The sequence below is a fragment of the Verticillium alfalfae genome, genomic scaffold (genome assembly GCF_000150825.1).
Source record: "Verticillium alfalfae VaMs.102 supercont1.2 genomic scaffold, whole genome shotgun sequence".
Lineage (NCBI taxonomy): Eukaryota > Fungi > Ascomycota > Sordariomycetes > Glomerellales > Plectosphaerellaceae > Verticillium > Verticillium alfalfae.
The window spans coordinates 2270804-2294591 of NW_003315037.1; the positions used below are offsets into that span (position 1 = coordinate 2270804).

Below are 23788 nucleotides of genomic sequence, written 5' to 3' on the forward strand. Positions count from 1 at the left end.
GCTACACCACAAGCTCGACAACGCTTAATCCCACCGACTCGTCCAATGTCAGTCGTTTTTCGTCAAACGCATCCACGAACCCGAGGGATAACGCCTCATCTACGTTCGACTACGACGACGATGACGACGACCCTGAAGGCACTGCCGGTGTATTAGCCATGCAGCAAGCGGAGATGGACGACCGCAGATTCAGCACCGCAGCAGGAGGGCCCGGTCCGTACCCGTACACCGAGCCAGTTCCTGTCAGTGCTGTCAGCACGATGAACACCCTCCCACCGCCTGCGGAAGAACAAAGCAGTGATACCGACTATGGTGGAATGGATCTTGGCTTGTTCAGCGGTGGATATGCCGGTAATCTTGCGTATGGAAACAGCGTTGCTTCTCCGCCTGCAGACCAGGATGAAAATACCCAGAGGCCGCTGCCAGACCCGACGACCTATCCTCAGCCCTCTTATGATGCCTACGAGGGCGCACCGGCTTTCAAAGACGCTGTCGTGGATTATGGTGACACTGGCGGCTTGCAGCCGCCCACCGCTCACCGACTAAGCTTTGACGAAGGCGATGAGCGTGTATCCCTGCATTCTAGACAGAGCACCAACGACTCGCCCAACAAAGAGGAATATCCTGACATTTTCTATCATCCTGGTCTCACGAATCGACCGCTGCCAGCTCTTCCTCCGGCCCCAAGTAGCGACAGCGGTTCTATGCTCTCCCCCCAAGGATCGGTCAGCCACCGACATTCTCATGGGCATTCACTCAGCGTCGATTCACGCCACATGTACCCGCCAGAAGGGCCCGAGGCTTACTATGGAGCTTCAGGCTCGGCATCTCCCTATCCGGAACGGTCCATCTCCTTATCGAGCCATAGCAACACACCTCAGGTTCATGCTCCCGCGCGCTCGCGCACTGATGCGGCCGAGGAGCGGCGCAAGTTGGTCAAGCAGATGACGCAGCAGCAGCAGCAGCAGTACTTGACGGCGAACCACGGCAATCCCCAAGAGGGCTACGAGTCAGGGACGCCGTCATCCATGACATTTGACATGATCACGCTGCCAAGTGGAAGGCGGAGAAAGTTCGTGCCCGGGAAGCTCACTGCTACAGATTTCGGAATATGCACCGAGCCTTGGGCCCTCAGCGGCATCGCTGCATGGATTCGCGAGATGGCTGATGGGGAGCCTGATCTCAAGCAGAAAACGGTTGAAGAAGCTCTTGTCGCCCTGTTCACTGTCAAGGTGCCGACCATTAACGTGGCCGACGCCGAGGTGCTGTCAACAACAGTCGTGGAATTGCTGCTGGAGGCGCAAATCCTGATCCCCGAGGAAGAATGGGTCAAATTTGGGCCAGGTACCGTTTCTGGCGTGTTATGGCAACTGACTGGGTCTGGCTGTTACGCCTCAAAGCTTCACGAGAACGAGGCGCCCGGTCGCTGTTACTCCTATCACTGCATGAGGACGCTGAAGAAGGCGAATCTCGACGACCTCATGCTGGATGAAACGAAGGTTGAGGGGTGGGCCGAATTCTTCAAGGTCACCAAAGAAATGGTCGAGGGTAAGCCGAAGAAGGAGGTTGAGCGACAAAACGTACTGCACGAGATTGTCACCAGCGAGGAAACCTACATGAACCAACTAGAGGTCTTGCGGGTTCTCTACAGGGATCAGATCCAGCACGCGCCGAGCCCCATCATTGCGCCCAATCGCGTCGATAAGTTCGTTGCTGTGGTCTTTGGTAAGGTTGACGCTGTGCTCGACGCCAACAAGGAGAACCTGCTGGCGCAGCTCAAATACCGGCAGCAAGAGCAGGGCCCTTGGATCGTGGGCTTCAGCGACCTGTTCCGCGAGTGGATCCGCAAAGCTCGCGACGTCTACATCGACTACGCCTCTCAGTATCCGCATGCTTCATACCTTGTGCGCAGGGAAAAGGATCGCAACATCATCTTTGCCAAGTTTCTGGACGAAGTGCGCGGCCACAAACGCTCAACCAGGCTAGACTGGACTCATTTCCTCAAGACACCCATCACGCGGTTGCAACGTTACACGTTCTTGCTACAAACCGTTGAAAAGAACATGCTTGTCGACAGCGAGGAGAAGGCAAACCTAGCGAAAGCCATTTCGGAAATCCACAATGTCACGCTCGAATGTGACCAGAAGGTGGCAGAGATGCAGAAGAAGGTTGAGATGATGGAGCTGAACGCAATGCTGGTATTGCGCCCAGGTTTCCATTCCGTCTTGAACCTCGACCACCTCGGCCGTGAGCTCATCTTGCAGGGCGAACTGACAAGAATGGGACACAAGGGTGTGCGATGGGTGGACACGCATGCGCTCCTGTTCGACCACTACTTGATTCTGGCCAAGCCGGTCAGTTCTCGTGACGGTAGAGGGGGTAAGAAGTTTGACGTGTCAAAGGAGGTGAGTCAATCTAGTGCGTCGCGCAGAACCTGGACTAACTGAATCAGCCCATACCGATGCCGCTGCTCTTCCTCGACAGCATGAATGATGACCCGATATCGAAGCAAAAGGGTATCGCACCTTTGGCGCGAGGGACGGGCGGGTCGACCCCGGACAACCGGCTTGGTAAGATCACGAGTAACGGCGGTGACCGCCCAACCCTAGAACACGCAGCCACAAGCTCGTCGATTGGTTCTGTAAGCGTGAGCAGGTTAACACCCACCATGTCGAACGACTCGAAAGACAAGATCTTGTATCCGTTCAAGATCAAGCATCTTGGTCACGAAACCTACACCCTCTTTGCCACGACGCCGGACAAGCGGGCGGACTGGGTGCAGAAGATCATTGAGGCCAAGACACGGCATGCCAAGGCGCTGTTCTCGCAAAACGCGGAACCTTTCCGATTACGAGTGCTGGCGGACAGCTCGTTCGCATATGACTCAGTGTCGGCCAATGGCAAGACTGCCGGCGTGCCGGTACGGGGCACGCCGTTGGATCGGGCGATTCGTGAGCTCGAGCAGGTATACGGGCCTGGCCGCGCGGCTCCGGTGTGCCGAGCGCAGGTCAACTGCGCCACCGGCTTCACAGCCTACGGTAAATCAATCATTGCAATCGGAACAGATTACGGCGTGTACATATCCGATACGACGGATCCCCGAGGCTGGACAAGGGTGAGTTCGCCTGACATGATAACGGTCGTACTGAGTTGCGCTAACGAGTGACAGACTGTTCAGGTCAACCGGGTGACCCAGATTACGGTGTTGGAGGAGTTCTCGGTCTGCCTGATCATCGCAGACCGGTCGCTCATCTCGTACCCGCTGGATGTTGTGGCACCCGTGTCAAACTTCCCAGCGCCTGTGCACGATAACCCCCGGCGGCGCCGCAGCGGCTGGGCAAGGACGTGGCATTCTTCGCCAGCGCACGGATGAAGGAGCGGATGCTGGTGTTCTACAAGCGCAAGGAGGGTATGCACAACACATTCAAGGTGCTGGAACCTGTGTTTCACAAGTCATCGGAAAAGAAGTCGCGGTTATTCGGAGGCCGGCGACCAGGAGGCGGCGCGACGGAAGCGTTCCGCGACTATGACGAGTTCTACCTACCGACGGAGTGCTACTCGCTCAACCTGTTCCAGTCGTATATTGCCATCTCGACGGCTAAGGGTTTTGAGCTTCTTACGCTGGACAAGAAGCAGCCCATGTCGATCCCAGACCTCAGGGAGCCAGCAATTGCCAACATTGCGACGCGTATTCGAGACCAGCGGCCACTGGGCATGTTCCGCCTCAACGACCAGGAGTTTCTGCTCGCGTACGAAGATTGCGCAGTGTACGTCGATAAGCACGGCGACGTCAGCCGAACGCTCATTATGGAGTATTCTGGAAAGCAGAAGAAGGCGCGCGGGGCGACCATGTACGGGCAGTACCTGCTGCTGTTCAATGAGGACTACGTCGAGGTGCGCAACGCGGAGAATGGGCGTCTGCGGCAAATCATCGCGGGACGGGATGTCAAGTGTCTCGACTACGGCGTACGCGGGCCAACCGGAGGCACATCAGTGAGCTCAACTAGCTGGCTACCGGGTCAGAGCCAGGCGCCAGGAGGCCAACAGCAGCTCGGCGAAGAGAGCAAGTCGACGGTCAAGATTTCGATGAGCCACCCGGAGATTGCGGGCACGCAGATTGTGCTTGAGATGCTGCTGAATGACGGACACACGGAGAAGTAGGCAGGCGTCAGAAGAAGGGCTAAGGGCATTCAGTAGAGGGATGATGATTACGACGGTGAACGACTTGTTATACCACGGACGAGGCGGGAGCGGGGGAGGAGGGGACCATGTTTCGATGACACACTGAGGCTCTGTGCTTGAATGCGTTTCTTGCCGTGTTTGTAATTACCTAGTCGTCGTGAAGATGCAAGAGGGAAGGGCAGGAAGTCAAGGTTTATCATATGCACGGCGTTCAGGCTCTTTACACAAGTCGAGATACCTGGGGTAGAGAGCTGATGAATCTACGTCGCGTGTTCTTCTTGGCGTTGTTTTCCGTGCAGATCTGGTGTCCGGATTGGGGGTACTGATGGTTTTGGGGACAGGGAATACGAGTATAGGAGCGAAGGATTCCTCCTCAAGGAAGCTTGATTGGAAGAGCGAGTGGATGTAAGCGGCATGCAAAGTGAATCCGCGGACAGAGCTGGGTTTCCCAACCTCCTTCTTTACAAGATCGTCATTGCGTCTGTGATACATTACAGAGATATCATTCGTAGCTTGTTCAGACTGATCCAGTTGTTGCTGATAGTCCGCAGAGACCCTTTCAAATCGGCAGCACCAAGATTCACGATTCATCGTTATCCTGACGCCATGCATATCCTGCACTTGACGGCCGTCGTCCTCTCGACCCTGGCCGCACGGCCGGTCGAGGCATCTCGTCCTCGGAACTGCCCGCCCCTGGGCCCCGTGTTCCCGCCGGCGCGCGCCCCGCGCTCTCATCCCCGCGTGGTCGCCGCCCTTGAGGCCCTCTCCCGCGACCTCCTCTCGCGTGCGGCGGGCTGGAACAACACGGCCCTCTCGGTGGGTGTAGAGACGGTCATTGACCATCGTAACGATGATGACGATGGAGAGAGAGGACCGATGCTGGAGCTGCACTATTCGCCTCCCGGCGCGAGGGACGTCAACGGCGAGACGGTGTACCGGGTCGGCAGCGTGAGCAAGGTCTTTGCGGTGCTTGGGGCGGAGATGCTGGCGGCGAGGGGCGACCTGCATCTGGATGACAAGGTTGGGCGATGGATTGATGAGCTGAAGCAGGGCAGCGAGGGAGGCGTTCCGTGGGAAGAGGTTACGGTTGGGTCTTTGGCGACGCACATGTCGGGAATCGGCGTGGACAGTGAGTTCGATCCCTCCGCCTAGGACTGGGGCCAGTGCCGGTGCCTGCGCCTGTCCGACAGATTCACAGCTTGTAGGGCCGAGACTGACGGCGCAGTGTTCCTCGACATGGTCATCTTCCCCGGGGACTGGGGGGCGCTGGGCCTGCCACCGGTCAAGGCGGCTGACAGACCAACGTGTTCGGGCTTTCGTGGGACAGAGCCGTGCAGCAAAGATGGTGGGTGATCTCTGACGCGGACAATCGTGGTGTCTCCTCGTGATGCTGAGAACGGTGGCAGATCTGCTGGCGGCGTACAAGAGCAAACGGCCGCCCATTTATGCGCCGAATCACGCGCCAGCCTACTCGAATGCCGGCATCTCGCTCGTAGGCCTCGTCGTGGAGGCGGCGGCGGGCAAGCCGTACGACGAGGTCATACGCGAGCTGATCCTCGAGCCGGCGGGCATGCGCGGCACGACAGTCGGGGGCACGCTGGACGACAACTCGACCATTTTCGTGCCCGTGAACAACACCGAGTGGAACGACGACATTGGCGTCTTTGACGCGTAGGTTTTCTGTTTCCTTTCCTACCTGTCGAGCATGGGCGTGATGAGGCGGGCCCAAGATGACTGACCGCAAGCCAGGGCCGGCGGCATGTTCACGACAACGCACGACCTCCTCGCCTTTGCGCGCGCCATCCTGCGCCACGGCTTCCTGTCGCCGGGGCAGACGCGCCGCTGGCTCAAGCCGACGTCGTTTACGTCGGGTTGGGGGACGTCGGTCGGCGCGCCGTGGGAGATCCTGCGCCTCGACAAGCTGTTGCCGTCGGGCCGCATTGTCGACGCGTACACCAAGGGCGGGGACATCGCAGACTACGCTTCTGCGCTGGCGCTCGTGCCAGACCTCGGACTGGCTGTCACCATCATGACGGCGGGGCCCGAGATGCTGCCCGCCTCGATTCTGCTGTCACGGGTTTTCGAAGGGCTGGTGCCGGCGCTCGAGGCGGCGGCGCGGGATGAGGCAAGGCGGAGGTACGCGGGCATCTACGAGGACGAGGCGACGGGATCGCGCATTGTGCTGTCCGTCGACGAAGAGGGCCAAGGCGAAGGGCTGCTGCTGACCGAATGGGTGATGCGCGGGTTCAACGTCCTGGCAAACTTGCACCGGTACAGTGTTCGGGGCATCAACGACACAGAGACGCCGCCGCGTGAGGGCCAGACTCTGCGGCTGTTCCCCGCGCTTGTCGAAATGAACGGCGGCACGACAGAGGCCTGGAGGGCAGCCGTGCCGCCCTTTACGGACGACGAGGCCGAAACGCTTGATGAGGAGCTGGCATGGCGGGATGGGACGTGTCTCTCTTGGCTACTGGCGGATCGAGCGACCTATAACTACCTCGCCGTTGACCACTTTGACCTCATCGTCGGAGACGACGGCGGTCGAGAGGCTGTGGCCATTCGTCCGAGGGCGTTTGCGCTGGAGCTTGCACGGACGAAGACTGGCCCTGCGCAACTTGCAAACGAGGCCATTGAGACGTTGGAAACGTTGGGGCCGGAGTTGGAGACGGCCCCCGACGAGAGACAAGTCCCCGTCGAGTTATAGAGCAAGCGATCGGCAGTTAGAATCCAGGACGATGATGCTATTTTCAGAGGGCCCCTGTCAAGGTATTCTCGGCAAGGCTGGTCAAGCTTTCTTCGTCCCCTCTTTTTCCATGGTGAACCCTGTCGGGTCTTGTTTTTGAGTGCGAGCTCGCCAATCAGAAGCATCTCGGATAGTTTGACAGTGCCGTGGGCTTGGGAGTAGATGGCGGAGGATCACCAACCCTGGCCCCCCTTCCATCCCGTTTGTCAGTAGAAGAAAGCAGTCTTTCGTCTTCTTTAAATTCGGCCTTGGACTTTCCTTGTTTCTAGTTATTCATTTGACATGCAACCTTGGGTGAAAAAGCTGTCGAAAAAGCCGTCGAAGAAGCCGACCAAAACCGAACATCACCAAGTGATCGAGCCATCGTCTTGATCCTGGCAACCAGTCATGACCACGATGGCTCAGATTTCTGCTGGTCACTACCGGTACTCTCAGTATCAAGAGCACCACCCTTCTTATCGTCAGCAACATCACCCCCCATACCAACATCGTCACCACCCCAAGTCTCATCGACCACACCCCCAATATGAGCAAGCACCACCTCTACCCCCTCGCCCACGGCGCCAACAGCACCAACACCACATAGCAGAGCTCGAAGTGCCTCCCTGCATCGCCGTTGAAATGCCGGCGAGTCCCGTGCAGGAGAACCCAACCCTCCGCGAGCTCCCCGACGACCCTTCGACAACCGCTCTAGTCACTACTGCACACTACCTCAACCCAAGAGCATCATCCACTCACCTTTCGGCCACAGCACACAGCCGCTCGTCAACATCCTCTCTCGGCAGAGAGCCCTACTCGATCCCGCTGCCGCCCTCCCGAGCCGCGACTCCCACACCCCCAGACTCATCTCCAACACCACCCATGCCGGCTCCTCCTACTCCTCCTCCTCCATTGCCCCGGAAGACTGGCCCCGCACCCCCGTCGACTGCCCCCCAGCAAACTACCCACAGGCCAAGGCCCCAGCCCTCAAGCTCTTCGGCAGCAAAAAGGCTAAGCGCCGCCTCGACAAGACGGTCGACGGTACCCCAGGCCCCCCTGAACTCGGCCGTCAAGCCAACACCTCGAACCGCGCTACACCCCAAAGAAACTGGAACACCATCCCCCAGACCGCCTCCCATCGCTATCTCGAGGGAAAGCTCTACGGGCCTGAGGGCCGTTACCCTCACGCCGGGGCTATCGATGAGGGTGTCGTTGGGAGGCCCAAGCTACCGGCGCGGCCCGTGGTGGCGCCGGCGGAGGCGGGGGCTTTGGTCTTGGCTAGGGAGCCCGAGGTTGAGTTTCCGGCTGTCGGGCTGGTGCCGGTGGTTGTCAGGGAGAAGAAAAACGAGAAAAGCCACTAAGTTCTGCCGGCAGAGGGATTCCGACTCAAGGCCTGTCCGAACGTACAAGAACGCACAAGATGGATAGTTGGTTACTATACTATTTCATTGGGTTTGAGAGCGTCAGTACTGGGCGCCCAAACCTTTTATAAGTAGCAACTTGAAGCACTCACCGCGTGGCAACGAACACCCGGCCCCGCCCATTTTCCACAGATCACTTCAACCCACAAACCCGCCTCTCGATTCCCCGACATCTGCTCACCGTGAGCCAGCTTCGCACCTTTTCGGTCATCCAAAAGCCGGCGAACTGATGAGCACTCATCACCTCGAGGAAATATCAAGCGGATATAGTGAGCGCGCGCCTTTGCACCTCGACCAGTCTCCTCCGGGCACTACTCTCCCTCCGATCGAGAATTCATTTATCGAGAGATACAATATCGCTTGCGATGCGGAGGATGACGACGAAGCGGACACGCTTTCCGACGAGATTCTAGACGCCGTCGTTGAGGCGGGAAGGCCAACTTTTGACCAAATCGCCCCGCCGCCTGCGCCCGGCGCCACTGTCTCGACCGATCTCCATACTCTCTTCTTTCCAGACGAATTCTCCTTTTGCTTTAGAGCCTTGGACGGCAAGGCAGACCTAATTCGCAGTGACAGCAATGACACGCATGATAGCGCCTCTCTTGACCCATTAGGCCGCCCATTCCAACTCAACGTTGATCATGACTTCACTCTGCCGAGATTCTCCACCAAGGACATTCGCGTCCTCAAGAACATTCTCTACAACGGCTACATTGCACGTGTGGCGATTGACGGGAAAGAGATATGCTTCAAGGCGGGAGATAATAAAGGCCCGGAAGCCGCGTAAAGGGAGCTCGAATGCCTCTGGAAGATCACTGTCTCTCTATGCGACCACTATCCGCGTCCCAAAACTCCTCGGACTCATTGAAGTAGCCGACCGAAAGGGAGCCGTTGGATTTGTGGAGGAGTTTATCCCAGTCTCGGCTACCTGGGAGCTAACGATACTGCGAAATATCGAGGCGGCTTCTGATATCGCAAAGGATCGTCGCAAGAAGTGGGCTTTGCAGGTCCAAGAGACTGTCCACGTGTTGCATCAGATCGGAGCCGTGTGGGGCGATGGCAAGGCATCAAACGTACTGATCCATCGCGACACCGACGATGCTTGGATCATTGACTTTGGTGGCGGATGGACAGATGGTTGGGCAACCCGGGAACTGAGCGGGACGGTGGAGGGTGACGAGATGGCCGTGAAAAAGATCTTTGATTTCTTGGAAGTTTGACAGAAACATTCCTGGTCTTATAGAACGTTGTCAGGTGGAAAGACAGAGCGTTAGCCAAGCAGTTTCGTAGAGTTGGAAGACTGTTCATGAATCCGGATGGCCCATCTGGTTTGTCCCCATGTGGATTTGATATTTTACAACAGGGCCAGCCACACAGAAGCCGATCGAGGGCGCCCAGACTTCGGCTTGCTTCTCAAGCCGCAAAGTCCTCTTCTGACCCCATTGGCCTTGCTCTTGAAATGCATGTACTTTTGGATTGCAGACAACGAATGTCGTCTCTTAGATAAGCTGGCTGGCAGGATTCACCGTGGTGTAGCGCCAACGCTGCCACAGCTTACTGTGCTCCGAATTTGAAAGGCGAGGACTGTTCTGTCTTCTCAAAGGCCATTCGCGGATGATCTAAGAAGTAAGAAATATGCAAGCTACTATGCTTTCATTTATCTGTCACGACAGCCATAGAGCTAGCAATCGGAATTACTCGAGCAAACTTCCTTCTCACGTGGCCATCCCTGTGGTCGCGGTACTTCCACAGATCCTCGATATACCAACCTTTATTGCGAGAGTAAGCATGATCCATGAACTCTTTCACACGAATATCCCCTCCCCTGGACGGTGAGCCTTCGCCCTGGAGTAGATGAATTACATTCATCGTCCACGTAATACAATCCTCATCACTGCCTTCGGCTGGTGTCAGAACCCGATCCAGAAGAGCTTCGATCTCACGGTAACCTCTGCCAGCCGGAAGTTTTCCAATCATTATCCGCCCGACCAGACGTGAACGCCTCGTAAGTGGGGTGCTATGGGCGGGCCTTTGTTTTGCCTCATAATCAAGGCATATAACCGAATAAGTTCCAAAACAAAGCGAGGGCACTCGGTGAATTGAAGTCTGTTGGAGCCACCGACTTGAAAATGGCAAACTCATCCTCGTCAAGAACCCCCATCGCTCCCCGGCGCGTGGCGATGCAATCGGACGCGCTACCCTTATCCATTCGAATACGCATCTGGGCCAGCCAGTACCTCTACCCTGGCAGAAATCGAGGTGGATCAGGGAACATCATCCGCCTGCCGTTTAAGAAGGTCATCAAGCTGAACACCACGCGGAACGAGGTAGAAGCAATGGAGTTTGTCCGCAACCATACGTCGGTGCCTTTACCCAGGCTGTACGAGGTGTATGAGCGGCCTAATAGTGCCGTCCATATTGTCATGGAAGCACTTCCAGGCAGTGGTACCGACTACACGAACTTGAGCCCAGAACAAGTCCACGCGTTTGGCGATGAGCTCTCTGGCTATCTTCACCAACTGCGAAACCTCGAACCACCTGGGAAGGGCTTCGTCGGATCAGTGAATCGAGAATCTTTACTGGACCATCGGGTCGGCCATCTTCGCTTTGGGCCTTTCCATAGTGTGGACGACTTTCATTCGTATCTGCGCCTTGGTGGGCCTCTTGATACATGGATGTACGATCCAGTGGTCAAGGCAATACATGGAAGGTCAGGCACGTACCGCGTCAGATTCACTCATGCTGATCTCAACCCGAGCAACATTCAATACCACAATGGGCGGATCACGGGCATCATCGACTGGGAATTCGCAGGCTGGTACCCTGAATACTGGGAGTACACTAAGATGTGGTTTGCAGATCGTCCCGTGTATCGGAAGTTCTTCGAGGCCATCGAAGGCAACGTGACTATCGAGAAGTATCCTGAAGAGCTCAAAGCTGAGCAAGACATTTGGCAGCGTCTTAGTCCCTGGGCTTATGATGACTTCTTCGAACGGCCAGAGAACGCTGCCGCGTTCCTCAAGTCCATAAGTGGCGCCAGGTCAGCTCTGAGAGGACACGATTAGTAGCGGTGTGAGGCTGTCTAGTGTTAGGACCGAGTCCTGGACTAGCAAATATTGTAAGCGAAAGGGGAAGGTAAACTGTTCTGTCACACGGTAGCCAAAAGAGGGTTGATATCGCCGCGTTCACTTAGGGTGAAATTGAGCTGGTTGGGTCAGAATGAAAGACACTGACTGCATGGCAAAGGCTTCGCCTCGTAACTTGTCCCAGCCGTCCTGCCCTGCTGACTCAAGAGGAAGCCAGACGGCGCGCATAGATCCGCCCGTCAATTCTAGGACGAAGCAGGCACTGAGATTGTCCCGATACAGAGCCTTGGTCTCATATGGAAAATCATTGGTGTGGTGCCGAGTCCATAGACCATGAATGGCGTCTTCAGCGACTGAGCCGAGGAAAGTGCGACTACGACAATGCATCTGCTGCTCCGTTGAGGGCCATGCATATTGATGCGGACCGTCGGAACCCAGATGTGAAGGCAAGTGACAGTTGATAGATATCGTCAAAGTAGCTGAATGAGGATCTCCAGATGTCGAGAACGCTAAGCGGCTGCGTGGGCATCCAAGACAAATGCACACCGTGGAAAGGAGGCTTGTTCTTCGGCACCGAATAGAAGCGATCGTAAATTGCGAACTCCGTCAAGTTGACAAGATCATCAGCAATATGGGTTTAAATCCAGGGTGGTTGACTAATACCCTTCATCAGTCTTCCTCCCAACATGACCTACGCAGGCTTGTGACTGACATTAAGAATTTAGTGGATGGCTTGTGTGAAGCGTGCTTTACGTCTTATGTTGTCACGAATGTTCGAACCACCATGATTGGGCTTCAAGTTGGAATTTCTTGACAGCCATTACTGTAGTAGTAGGTAGCTTCTTGTAAATAGTCGAGTTTCAGTGTCCGGGTTGAGCACCTCCGCTACACGGAGGGTGTGGTGGCCGGACGTCGACCTGGCATATCCGAAACTTTGCCGGCTGTTGGGTCGGGACCTCCACCTGTACGTGGCGAAGGTTTACGACACCCGGAAAGCCCGATCAAAATTTATCTGCTGCAGGCGTCCATGATACGACAGCACGAGTCAAGAAGGTTGGCTGCATGACATGTTGGATGGAACGATGAGGATAAAGCTCCGTCACTTATGTCAATTTGCAATTGACGAAACGGCCGATTGCGTGCTTTGTACCAGAGCCCTTCAAATGAAATTGTACAACTGTAATCTGAATCATTCTTCGAGGAAAGGCTTGGTGTCGGTTTTTAGACTTGCCGGTAAGAGTCTTATCCATGGTGTTTCAAGATGACAGCCGTAAGTGGCGATGGACACGGACATGAGGTCCGATACCAATCGTTACGGATCGCAACGGAAGGCAGATTGTCGTTCATGGCCGTAGTCAGGCAACGGGACCCTTGACGTTCTTCCGGGATCTGTGATTAGTAGGGGTTGACGAACCGAATCTGACTTACAGGGCCTAGAAGCTCCTGCCCACCTTCTAAAGGCGTTCCATTGTAGACTAGGATTGCCTTGGCTTCCGGGGGGACCCCTGGCAGGCTATGCTCCCACTCCAAAGAGGTGATGCACGTGAATCGCAATCATGTTTGCAGAAGCTCATCATGCATGTTAGTCAGACCTGGCATCGTCGAGAATATGTTCAATATGCAGGCAACGAGAGCGGAGGTATACATGTGGTTCAAGTCAGCGTTGTTCTGGTCAGCGAAATTAAGAGCATGATGATGCTCTGGCGCCGATTCGTCCGTGTCAATCAAAGGGCGAGCGAAGGCGCTTTACCGAGAGCGGTGATTCGATGGGTAAGTTGCCGCGGCTCGCTGGCTATTTTCGGACCATGATGAAGAGGCGCGGGGTATCAACGATCAGCGGTCAGCCAACGAATCGACACGAGTTAGTAAAGGGCGCAGGAGTTTGCCCCTCGTAGCATTAGTGGGAAGGGTCTGCCCACGTCAAGTCAGATGTAAGCGTGGTCTTGGTGAATGTAATTCCCTCGCCTGCAGCTAAGTTTGTGCTGGAAGTTGGGCAAAGGGCAGGGTGGAGCGAGGAAGGTTCGGTCGTCGGGCGCAACCCCTTGGAAGTACGGCGTGTATCGCCTTGTATCCGCCCAGGCCAGTGTCAACTGTTGGTCGGCTGAGCTTGTCTGGTGGTATCCCTTTGGGATGTCCGATCAGCCCACACCGACATGTAACGAGCCATTGGCAGTCAGGGTTGCGTTTCGACCTTTATCGATAACTATTGCGTCACTGGCTCGTAAGATGGAAGGCTGGATGTTGAACGTGAGCCCAACTCGCTCGCTTGGCCTGCCTGTTGATGGCTGCTGAGTTTGGCGCTGCCTCCCGAGCCAGCGAGCGTGTAGGTCGATAATGGGCTGGAACCGGCGACATGCTGATCATCGCCTCGTCCGTCACTGCCTATTTGGGACATGTTTGTGCACCAGACCTCATCAAAGGTTCAGGATACCCGTCGTATTGTGAGAGACATTGTGATGAGTGACGTCGCAACGGCCGGAGATATTGATCGGGGCCGCAGATTGCGTACAGTCGGCCCCTGTTCCATCGATCATAGTCTCCAGCCAGGCGTGGGGCCTTGTCTGGGGTTGCTCTCAATCTCCCAGGTCTGGTATTGATGGAGGGGCTGCCTTCATCGAGAGGTTGAAGATGCAGACTGACTGCTGGACGATTGTCAAGAGGGGCCGATCTGGTCTGTCGCAACGGTGAAAGTGAAGTGACGATGCGATGGATGGACCATTGGTAGACATGGGCGGAGGCCTCGTGACCGATGCAGGCTCGGTTCGTGCGGCATATCAGCCACTCGCTTTTCAGGCGGCCAGGTTTGCCTTGACCTGCCTGACCTTTTGCCTTGGGGCTAGCTGGGTAGGTGACGACCTAAGGCGGGTAGCTAGCTTATTATCAGCGGTGTAGGGTGAAGGGACGGAGCTCGGAGGGAGCTCGGTTGCATCTGCTCTTTTCCGCGAGGGATGAGGCAGGAAAGCATCGCAGAAGCGGGAAATGATGGGATGCAAGCTGCCGAGCTTCGTGTTGTACCGAAGGGCAGACTGGGCTGAAGTCTTGAATCATGAGAAGGGAGGAGCTTGGGTCATTGATTGTGTTGTGTTTCGAAGCAGGGTGCACAGTCTCATGCCACTTGCCCCAACAGTGGGTGGGCCGCGGAACCACCTGCCTCGCTCTTCTCCCTTTGGCCCTGAAGCGGTGATGAGGGGAGAGAGGAGCTACAGACAGACGGGGAAGGATGTCCCGGCTGTTTGGTCAGGTGCGCACGCGACTGCCTTAACCGCAAGATAGACACACCGCTGTCAGCATTAAACAAAGGCGATTGTTATGACCAGCACCATGGGAAAAACTCCTCCATCTAACGACAACGACAACGACGACGACGACGAGACCGAGATCAACATGACGATCGCGATCTAGTTGGTTCATTGGCACATGCCCGCCGGCAGGCAAAGCAGGGAGGGCATGACAAGTCTCGGTTTAGTAGGTGTTAAGCGGTCCCTCTCTCCGACCAAGTTTCGGGCGTGCCTAGAAAGTCCTGACCTTCTGAAGAGCCTCGCCGCCTGGCGGCTGCAAAGGCCCCTCTTCGCCTGGGTCTCGGTGGATTCTGAGTCGTCACGGTGATCCCAGTGCCTTGCGCCAACTAGGGGTTTTGATGGTTTCCGAAATAGCCCCTCGAGCATCTAACAGCTCTTAATATGTACGTATCGTGGAATCTGGGTTCTCCATTGATGCTGAGAGCCAAGCCGGGAGGGCTTATTTCCTCGCCTAGGCGTCTGCGACATCGTCTGACAGAGCGTAAATTGAAAAGCAAAGCGGCCTCTTTCCCTGCATTGCAATTGGCATTGGGCATTGTAATGATTCCAGCACGATCCTGCAAGCCTGGGTTCGCATAGGCGGTGTGGCCAAAGCACCTGTCCCGGTCCAATTCCTTTCCGTCCGCGGCACGAGTCGAGACAGAACCCAGCAAACGCAGGAAGCGCCTGGTTCGGTGTGTCCTAAATAGTACGTACCCCTTGAGCGATCCCTACTGGACTCCACATTGGGCTGCTGCACGGTGGCCAGGGCGCCAAGGCCAAGACATCTTGGGACCCAAGCCGAAAACCGCCTCCCCCCTAAAACTGTTCCAGTGGGGAGCAAGGAGTGAGGAGCGCGGAAGGGGGTAATCGATGAGCGCCGCGGAAGACAGGCTGGCAGAGGTGGCCGGACACCAGCCAGCCAGCCAGTGAGCCAGTGAGCCAAGCAAAGCAAGCAAGGCGGCCAGCGGTGGGCAGTGACTTGTTCACAGTACAAGTCGTCTAAAGCAAGGCCCCAGTTTAGGTACAGGCTCTTCACCCTGTCCCATCCTCTCTCCTCGTCCTCCATCCAGCGGCCACCAGCAGCCCGTAGGTACCTTCCTTAGGTAGCCAGTCCAGCCCAGCCCAGCCCAGGCAGTGAGTCCACTGAGCCGACCTCACCACCAACTCTGCGTCCCACCCTCGCCTCCATTCCGAATCGCCTGTCCTCGCCTCTTTCCTCCCCGTTTCTCCTTCCTGCACATCACAACCTCCACGCCACGATCCCCTCAGGCCCCCAAGGTACGATTGCCCCCCTTCTGACTCCAGAAATCCCTTCTGGATTATTTGGTGTTCCATATTTTCGACTTGCAACCCACTCGTCGTTTCTCCTCTCAACAAGGGCTGACCTTCACTAGCCCGTCCAACCGCCCACCTTCGGTCGGCATACCTTCGGTTTCGTCCTGACGAACCGTGAAATTCGCGTCTCACGATACCTGCACGCGATAAAAATCAACCAACAGCAGGTAAGTTGACTTCTTTCACGCCCACAGAACCCTTCGCCTCGCCCCTCTTCTTCCAGATCACCAATCTGCCCGCGTTGGTCTGTTAATCACGCGAGGCCGTGGCCCACAACCCACACACCCGACAACTTTGGACTGGGCCGAGACAGCTTGGAGGGTCCTCGACGACCAACTGTCGAGACGCGCCCCTCCTGCTTGGACGAAGCCGCAACCAGCTCGATTCTCACCCTCCCTTTTAGACCGTTCATTTTGCTTCCCGACATTCGCCCACCCAAGATTCCCACAAAACATCAAGCCTTGCCTAAGCAAAAGCTAATCTGTCCATTGAGCAGCAACCAAGCTGTGCTGTCGAATACACCCACCAACACACCTCCCAAACTCGGACTCCTTCCTCGCGGAACGGAAGCACCACATCCCCCCGGCAGCATGACGACCAATGGTACGGCCCCTTGCCCCCCAGGTGGAATTGCCCTTCCCTCCCAAACGATATCATCGATCGAGTCGTTCCCCGACCTTGCTAACCCTATACCACGACAGGATCTGCGAGTCGGAAAACAAGTACCGTATCGGTCGTAAGATTGGTTCCGGTTCCTTTGGCGACATTTACCTGGGCACCAATATTATTTCTGGCGAGGAGATCGCCATCAAGCTCGAGAGCGTCAAGGCCAAGCACCCTCAGCTCGAATATGAGGCCCGCGTCTACAAGTCCCTGGCTGGCGGTGTCGGCATTCCCTTCGTCCGCTGGTTCGGTACCGAGTGCGACTATAATGCCATGGTTCTCGACCTGCTTGGCCCCTCCCTCGAGGATCTCTTCAACTTCTGCAACCGCAAGTTCTCCCTGAAGACGGTCCTCCTCCTCGCCGACCAGCTCATCTCCCGCATCGAATACATCCATGCCAAGTCGTTTATCCACCGTGATATCAAGCCCGACAACTTCCTTATGGGCATCGGCAAGCGTGGTAACCAGGTCAATGTGATCGATTTCGGTCTGGCCAAGAAGTATCGCGACCCTAAGACTCACTTCCACATTCCTTACAGAGAGAACAAGAACCTGACAGGCACTGCCCGTTATGCCTCTATTAACACACATCTTGGTGTCGGTCAGTCTTTGGAACCCCTGCCCCCAACATGCCCTCGCATCATGCCCCTCGTGACTTGCTCACTGACTTGTTGTGTCTCGTAGAGCAATCTCGACGTGACGATATGGAGTCGCTCGGCTACGTGATGCTCTACTTCTGCCGTGGCTCCCTGCCTTGGCAGGGTCTCAAGGCTGCCACTAAGAAGCAGAAGTACGACCGTATCATGGAGAAGAAGATGACTACCCCTACAGAGGTCCTCTGCCGCGGCTTCCCGAACGAGTTTGCAATCTACCTGAACTATACTCGCTCCCTTCGATTCGATGATAAGCCCGACTACAGCTACCTTCGCAAGATCTTCCGTGATCTTTTCGTCCGCGAGGGATTCCAGTACGATTACGTCTTCGACTGGACTGTCTACAAGTACCAGAAGAACGCCCAGGCTATTGCCCAGGCTGCAGGAAATCAGGAAGAGGACGACAAGGCCCGGGCTACTCGTGCCACGGCCGGAACTGCTGGTCAGCCGAACCTCCCTCAAGGTGCCGGAGTGAAGCCTAACGCCATTTCCAGCTCGCGCCGCAAAATGATTGAACAAGATGCTGGTGCCCGTGCGCACACGCTTGACACCAGCCCTGCAATTGGCGGAAGCGACAGAACGTGAGTGCAACCGCCCAAGAAATGTACACGATGGATGATTCAGTTTTCTAACGGTTTGGCCTACTAGGTTGAGGTCAGCCTCCAAGGGTGCTGGTGCCGGGTATGGCGCCCATCGCGCGAGATGATCAGCAGCAGTTGTCAGCACTTCTTAACTCAAATCCCCCCCCCTTCCCCTCTTTCTGGAGTACGACCAGACTGAGTCTATGGACTGTCTTATTCGTGGCAGCAGAGGCGAGCGTTGCTCCGCTGGTTGGAAACATCATCTATCCATCATGCGGTCTCGAGAGCACGCTTTGTCTTTCGATCTCCTCGCCTCGCCCACTTGCAACGGTCACGTCTCCTTGTTTTCACGCTTTCAACATGGTTCTCCGACAGTGCGGTATTGATATTTTGGTACTATGGCTCGGGACCCCCAGGTTCAGACGATTCCTCTTCTATTGTGGACTACATCCGCATTGATGACGAATTGGTCACTACATGGGATGGTTCTGAACGGCATGTCCGGTGTCTCGATCCGTCGGGGCATCGTTGTTGAGATCAGCTCACATCAACGCAGACTGCACAGGGCCCCGCGCGACGAACTCGGTTGTCGTCCTGTGTCACTCGCAAACGTCTAGTCCGAAATCCGACAACCTCTATCTGGATCCGACGGCGTGGTCGGTGCGTTGTTGGAGCTGTCCCAACTACTCTTTCCTTGCATTGTCTATTTCTTTTCTAATGGGTATGCGATTGATGATTGGCCTTTTCCTATCGTGGTCCCAAGCATGGCATTTGTCGCGTTGCAGGTGGGTTCTGGGGAAGCAACACCACGTTCGACGGGGGAAGGCCAGGCCACAGCGACTGTTACGGAATAATGACGTCCAATTTGGGAGGGGGAAAGCATTTGGCCTCGATTGCGTGAACAATTATCAGCATTCATGGATCCCCAGTTGGCAAATGAACTTCTCCCCCACCCAGCAGAGGACGTCAGGGATGCGGCGGCAACTGGGCATAGGCGGCTATATCACATGGCCCGTCTCCCTGTGTGTGTTGGTGGCCTGTTAAACTCGAGTGTCTACGGCGCCGGGTGGTTGGAATGTGACTGCGCCAAGGCTGCAGGGTCAAATGTGCGAAACCAAACGGCCCTCAACGCCTGCGTCCTGGCCAACGCAACGAGCACCAACACCATGTTCTGGCCTGCCGACGATGTCATCTCCGCAACCTGGTCAACGTCAGTATGGAGGTGGTGTTAATCCGATGCTTTTCGCTCCTGTCATGCGGACGAAGGGGTGCGGTCGAAGGCCGTACGTACACACGAGATAGTTTTCCTCAAAATCGAATTGTTTCCCACTATGAGTATTATGCACATGTTTCTTTTGGACGGCACTACGATGATGAGGTGGAGGGAGCTGAATGTGTTGGTCCAAGTATTGGGACAGATTTGAGGCCACTTCGGGCGCAGCAACAGCAAGGCCGGCACATGTGAGACAAGGCGTGCAGCTTGGACGAGGGTATACACCTACTATTGAGAGCTAATGGCAGAGGGGCTGGCGTGGGAGAGCATTCGTGATGCCTGTCAGGAGGCTGTACACGCAGCTGGGCAAGGTCAGCTGCCAAAGGGGGGTTAGACTTGGCGGGGGTTGTTGGGGCCTGCATGGGATGGGACGGAAGCCTGGACAGAGGGCACTGCCATGATGGCGCCGATGATGGTGGATGAGAGGAGGGCGGACAGACAAGACATAAATAACAGGGAGCCGCTCTCTGCTTGGCGAACCATCGAATCATCATCTCGACAGAGGTTACTTTGGGCCATCACCTCATTCAGTACTTACTTACCTACCTTACCTTGCCTTGAAAAGAGAGGTACCTACGGTGCCTGGAGTACCTGTGTGAGTACATCGGATAATTGCCGGCAAGGCGGCACACCACCAACCCCAAGGCTGTGCTACCAACCCAACCAGCACGCAACACCTAACCCAGCATTGGGCCACACCCACACCCACACCAACAGCCCCCCTCCCCAAGTTCTAGACCCCGGCCAAGGGAATGCTGGGCAACCCCAACCCTGGACTTGGATTCGGAATCTAGACGTCAGTGCTTTGACTTTCGACCATGGCCATTGCCAACCCCTCCATCACACCCATTGCCATCAAGATGGCACCCTCGACGCTTGACCTCTTCGTCCTCACCTTCAACTGCGCCAAGCGACTCATCAATGCCGCCGTCTTTGCTTCGCATCTGCAGGCTGCCTTTAAGCAGAATGCGACAGCTCTGCCAGAGGTAGTTGTTTTGTACGTCCCGCAGCTTGCTTCTTGTTTTCCCTTCTTCTCTTGGCCTCTGTTCTCCACGGGGTACTCCCTTTTGGAAAGCTGGGGTTCACATGGCAAGACATAGACATGGGCTGACCACCTATCTTACCGACCAATAGCTCCCTGCAAGAAGTCTCCCCTCTTGCCAGTGCTTTCATCGGCGGCTCCTTCATCAGCCCTTACCTTCTCGCCTTCGAAGAGGCCCTCAACCTAGCCGCCGCCGCCGCACAAGACGCGAACACAAATGGCCGCGACGAGACAGTGACCGTCGCACCGACGGCGAGTGCCGGTCCTGTACGGCCGTATACCCTCGTTCGGGCACGCAACGTCGGCATGACGGCCATCATGCTCTTCGCACGCGACCCGGCAGCGCTGCGAGACATCCAGGAGGCTGAGGTCGGGTTCGGAGCCAACAATATGGGCAACAAGGGCGCCGTCGCACTGCGGGCGACGTTTGGACGTGGCGAGGACGAGACGGAGGTGACGTTTGTGGCAACGCACCTTGCAGCTATGGAGTGGAACCTACGCAAGAGGAACGAAAATTGGGGGGTCCATCATGGAGGGACTCGCGTTTGAGGATCCAAAGGCTGTGGTGCGGGAATCCCCAGCACTGACGGCGGCCGCAGGCGAGGAAGCTGCTGCAGACAACGAGCGCTCGAGGTTGCTGGCCGCCGAAGAAGACGACGCGCAGAGCAAGGCGCAGCAGGCGCGCTTACAGGACCTGTCTGTCTTCAGGCCGAGCGCGCACCTGTTTGTCGCGGGAGACCTGAACTACCGCATCTCGGCGGAAAGCCCGCCGCCCAAGGCGCCGTTCCCGAGCCTCGACGACGCGAGCGAGCACCACTACCCGCGCTTCTTCGAGACGGATCAGCTGACGGCCGAGCGCGAGGCCGGCAGAACGTTGCACGGCATGAGCGAGGCCGAGGTGCGTTCCCCGCCCACGTACAAGTACCACGTGCTCGACGGCGAGAACGACAAGGGGTGGGGTCAACTGGAGTTCGCGTCGCACCGCTGGCCGTCGTGACGGATCGCGTGCTTGTACCTCGACGTGCCAGGGGCAAACGAAGGGCGTCGCCTCGGCGGCGCGCATCGACGTGAGAGGCCTACGACGCGCTGCCCCTTGCTGCGCACCTCGGACCACAGGCCCGTGTTCCTGCGTGTCGACGTGCCGATGCTGTCGCCGACCCAGATGAGAGAGGCCTTGGCTGCGGCCGTCGCTTCGGCTGGGGGCACGGACGATCCGAGGGCGAAGCCGCCCGTCGACGTCGACGTCGACACGTGGGCCGCACGCGCGGCGGCGCGGCGGAGTGAGAAGTGGGCTGGTTCGACCATGTATTTGTGGACGACGAGGGCCGGGGCATATGCCATCGCCGGTCTGCTCGGTCTCGGCATCGCGGGGTATCTATGGGTTGGACGCTCGCAGACGTCTTCTGCTGCTTGAGCCATGCACGATGGAGGGGCGTGCATTCTGGCATGATAAAGCATGGCCTGGCTTTGCGTTTTGTTTTTCCAATTTACTCCGGGCTCATACCTGCAGGTATAGAGGTTAGAGGAGGAGTTCTATAAGCGACTTGATTTGAGCGTGCCCTGCAATTTTCATGGTTCCATGCTCCTCTCATCGCTGACGGTTCGAGTCGTAGTGGAGTTCGGCGACATCGTCAATCATACGATGCCTTTGACCTGTCGTCCAGTTCAGGTGGATGATCGTCCGGCTCTTCCACACAATCTCCCGGAACTCCTCCCAGTTACACTACGTCTGCCATTCACGAGAGCTCGGTACATCACCCCTCAAAGCCAGTGCCCCTCCAAGCTACAGGATCGTTGCTCTTACATCCGCTGGGTCGGCGGGCTAGCAGCAGATCGACACTCGAATTTCCATTTGGCGCCCTTGGTGTGAAGATTCTCCATGGAGAATCAAGCACCGAACACCCCGGGACAGCGACTCACACGCAAACCACGTGCGGAGTATTCTGCGCTTCCCCAGTCCATTGGGTCATGATCGTGGTCCCCGGTTGGAGTACTGCGGGGGATCGCCAGCAACACATCCTGTTTTCTCACGATGCCATTGCGACGGCAGCCCCGGATTCCACATTAAACTCGGGCCGATTCTTCTTTTCGACAAGAGGGTCCAGCTCATCAACGCAATGTTGCTTTGCCGATGTGCGCTTGCGTAGGGCGCGAACCCAAGGCATCATCATTGCCTTTGGGATCCTTCTGCTGAACCATGACGGCATCTGCCTATATAAAGCTGAGCTAGCGAGCACGCGATGGCGAGGATATGTCTCTGCGTGTTTAACATCCTCACATGGTCAACTCGAAGACTTTCCTTCTGTGCTCCGCTACCATGATGATCAAGGCGCAACTCGTTCTGGCTACGCTAGGAGCTGCTCAGCAGGTCTACCTCGACGCCGAGGGCCCAACACCACGACCACAGTGCAAGGCGACGAGGACTCGCGAGCCTGAATACACCTTTACGCCTTTCAGCCACACTCTCACTGACACTGTGAGGTATGCGACGTCAGTGCCGCCGGCCACAACGACCGAGACGTACGCCGAGCCGTCCGAGTCGCTGACCAGTCTCGTCACGTCCCTCTCTTACACGACATGGGGCAAATGGGATCCTCGAGATAACTCTACGGCCACTGCTGCTGATGACGACTCGTCTGATCCCTACGGACAGGCGGCGTGGACTGCTCTGTGGCGACACGCCAACCCCCCCAACTTTACCGAGACGTCCGTCTACTCGACGACCGTGTCGCCCACGCCAGTGCCCAGCAGCGAGCTCGTGCTGCCCCCGAGGGACTACTTTGGCCCGCAAGACTGCTACCGCTTTCCGAAACACTTCCGCTTTGGGGTCTCGAGCTCTGCGAGCCAGATCGAGGGGCCACGCCGACGAAGGCAAGTCCCCGTCGCTCATGGATATTCTAGTCCGAGACGACCGGCCCAAGAGCTATGTCACCAACGAGAACTACTACTACTACAAGCAAGACATTGAGCGGGTTGCGGCCATGGGTGTCTCGCGGTACGCCTTCAGCATCGCCTGGACCCGCATCCTCCCCTTCGCGCTCCCCGGCACGCCCGTCAACCAGGCTGGCATCGACCACTACAACGACGTGATCAACTTCATCCTGGAGAAGGGCATGACGCCCGAGGTGACACTGCTGCACTTTGACACGCCGCTGCAGTTCTTCGGCAGCAACCTCAGCACGGCGGCGGAGCCGGCCGAGATTGGCTACGTCAACGGGGCGTACCAGAACGAGACGTTCCCGGCGGCGTTTGTCAACTACGCCAAAATTGTCCTGACGCACTACGCCGACCGCGTGCCCGTCTGGTACACGTACAACGAGCCGCTGCTGTACGCGAACAACGGCAAGTCGATCGACCACGTGATCAAGTCGCACGCCGAGGTGTACCACTTTTACAAGGAGCAGATCAAGGGCACGGGCTTGGTGTCGCTGCGGCTCAACAACAACTTTGGCGTGCCGCGGGACCCGGACAGCGCCGCCGACGTCTACGCCGCCGAGCACTTCAACACGTTCCAGCTCGGGCCCTTTGCGAACCCGCTCTCCTCGGGAA

General features: G+C 56.8%; 11 protein-coding genes across 11 annotated transcripts in view; all 11 read left to right on the top strand.

The window, feature by feature from the left end:
- Positions 1-3373, top strand: part of VDBG_02163 (Rho1 guanine nucleotide exchange factor 3) — a gene marked incomplete at both ends in the record, with an annotated part of 4559 nt that extends 1186 nt beyond the window's left edge. The window contains 3 exons of the mRNA XM_003007929.1: positions 53-2405; positions 2453-3115; positions 3170-3373. Of these exons, the coding sequence (XP_003007975.1) occupies positions 53-2405; positions 2453-3115; positions 3170-3373 (3220 nt within the window). The remainder of the gene's footprint in view (positions 1-52; positions 2406-2452; positions 3116-3169) is intronic.
- A 266-nt stretch (positions 3374-3639) lies between these two features.
- Positions 3640-4161, top strand: VDBG_02164 (Rho1 guanine nucleotide exchange factor 3; the record flags this gene model as incomplete). The annotated part of the gene is made up of 1 exon (XM_003007930.1): positions 3640-4161. One exon carries the CDS (start codon positions 3640-3642, stop codon positions 4159-4161), a length of 522 nt encoding a protein of 173 aa, XP_003007976.1.
- Positions 4162-4788: 627 nt separating this feature from the next.
- Positions 4789-5334, top strand: VDBG_02165 (conserved hypothetical protein; the record flags this gene model as incomplete). Its single annotated transcript, XM_003007931.1, has 1 exon — positions 4789-5334. One exon carries the CDS (start codon positions 4789-4791, stop codon positions 5332-5334), a length of 546 nt encoding a protein of 181 aa, XP_003007977.1.
- A 418-nt stretch (positions 5335-5752) lies between these two features.
- On the top strand, positions 5753-6886 carry VDBG_02166 (beta-lactamase family protein; the record flags this gene model as incomplete). Its single annotated transcript, XM_003007932.1, has 2 exons — positions 5753-5853; positions 5932-6886. The coding sequence occupies 2 exons, from the start codon at positions 5753-5755 to the stop codon at positions 6884-6886; spliced, it is 1056 nt and encodes a 351-aa protein (XP_003007978.1).
- Positions 6887-7321: 435 nt separating this feature from the next.
- Positions 7322-8265, top strand: VDBG_02167 (predicted protein; the record flags this gene model as incomplete). Its single annotated transcript, XM_003007933.1, has 2 exons — positions 7322-7618; positions 7684-8265. 2 exons carry the CDS (start codon positions 7322-7324, stop codon positions 8263-8265), a joined length of 879 nt encoding a protein of 292 aa, XP_003007979.1.
- A 289-nt stretch (positions 8266-8554) lies between these two features.
- On the top strand, positions 8555-9676 carry VDBG_02168 (conserved hypothetical protein; the record flags this gene model as incomplete). Its single annotated transcript, XM_003007934.1, has 2 exons — positions 8555-9044; positions 9115-9676. The coding sequence occupies 2 exons, from the start codon at positions 8555-8557 to the stop codon at positions 9543-9545; spliced, it is 921 nt and encodes a 306-aa protein (XP_003007980.1).
- Positions 9677-10436: 760 nt separating this feature from the next.
- VDBG_02169 (conserved hypothetical protein) lies at positions 10437-11483 on the top strand (the record flags this gene model as incomplete). The annotated part of the gene is made up of 1 exon (XM_003007935.1): positions 10437-11483. The coding sequence occupies one exon, from the start codon at positions 10455-10457 to the stop codon at positions 11388-11390; it is 936 nt and encodes a 311-aa protein (XP_003007981.1).
- Positions 11484-16627: 5144 nt separating this feature from the next.
- VDBG_02170 (casein kinase I) lies at positions 16628-18049 on the top strand (the record flags this gene model as incomplete). Its single annotated transcript, XM_003007936.1, has 3 exons — positions 16628-17291; positions 17375-17924; positions 17992-18049. The coding sequence occupies 3 exons, from the start codon at positions 16628-16630 to the stop codon at positions 18047-18049; spliced, it is 1272 nt and encodes a 423-aa protein (XP_003007982.1).
- A 131-nt stretch (positions 18050-18180) lies between these two features.
- On the top strand, positions 18181-19256 carry VDBG_02171 (hypothetical protein; the record flags this gene model as incomplete). The annotated part of the gene is made up of 1 exon (XM_003007937.1): positions 18181-19256. One exon carries the CDS (start codon positions 18932-18934, stop codon positions 19154-19156), a length of 225 nt encoding a protein of 74 aa, XP_003007983.1.
- A 759-nt stretch (positions 19257-20015) lies between these two features.
- Positions 20016-21653, top strand: VDBG_02172 (conserved hypothetical protein; the record flags this gene model as incomplete). The annotated part of the gene is made up of 4 exons (XM_003007938.1): positions 20016-20194; positions 20332-20672; positions 20746-21198; positions 21268-21653. 4 exons carry the CDS (start codon positions 20016-20018, stop codon positions 21651-21653), a joined length of 1359 nt encoding a protein of 452 aa, XP_003007984.1.
- An 864-nt stretch (positions 21654-22517) lies between these two features.
- VDBG_02173 (beta-glucosidase A) overlaps positions 22518-23788 on the top strand; it is a gene marked incomplete at both ends in the record, with an annotated part of 2323 nt that continues 1052 nt past the window's right edge. The window contains 2 exons of the mRNA XM_003007939.1: positions 22518-22945; positions 23088-23747. Coding sequence (XP_003007985.1) covers positions 22518-22945; positions 23088-23747 — 1088 coding nt within the window. The remainder of the gene's footprint in view (positions 22946-23087; positions 23748-23788) is intronic.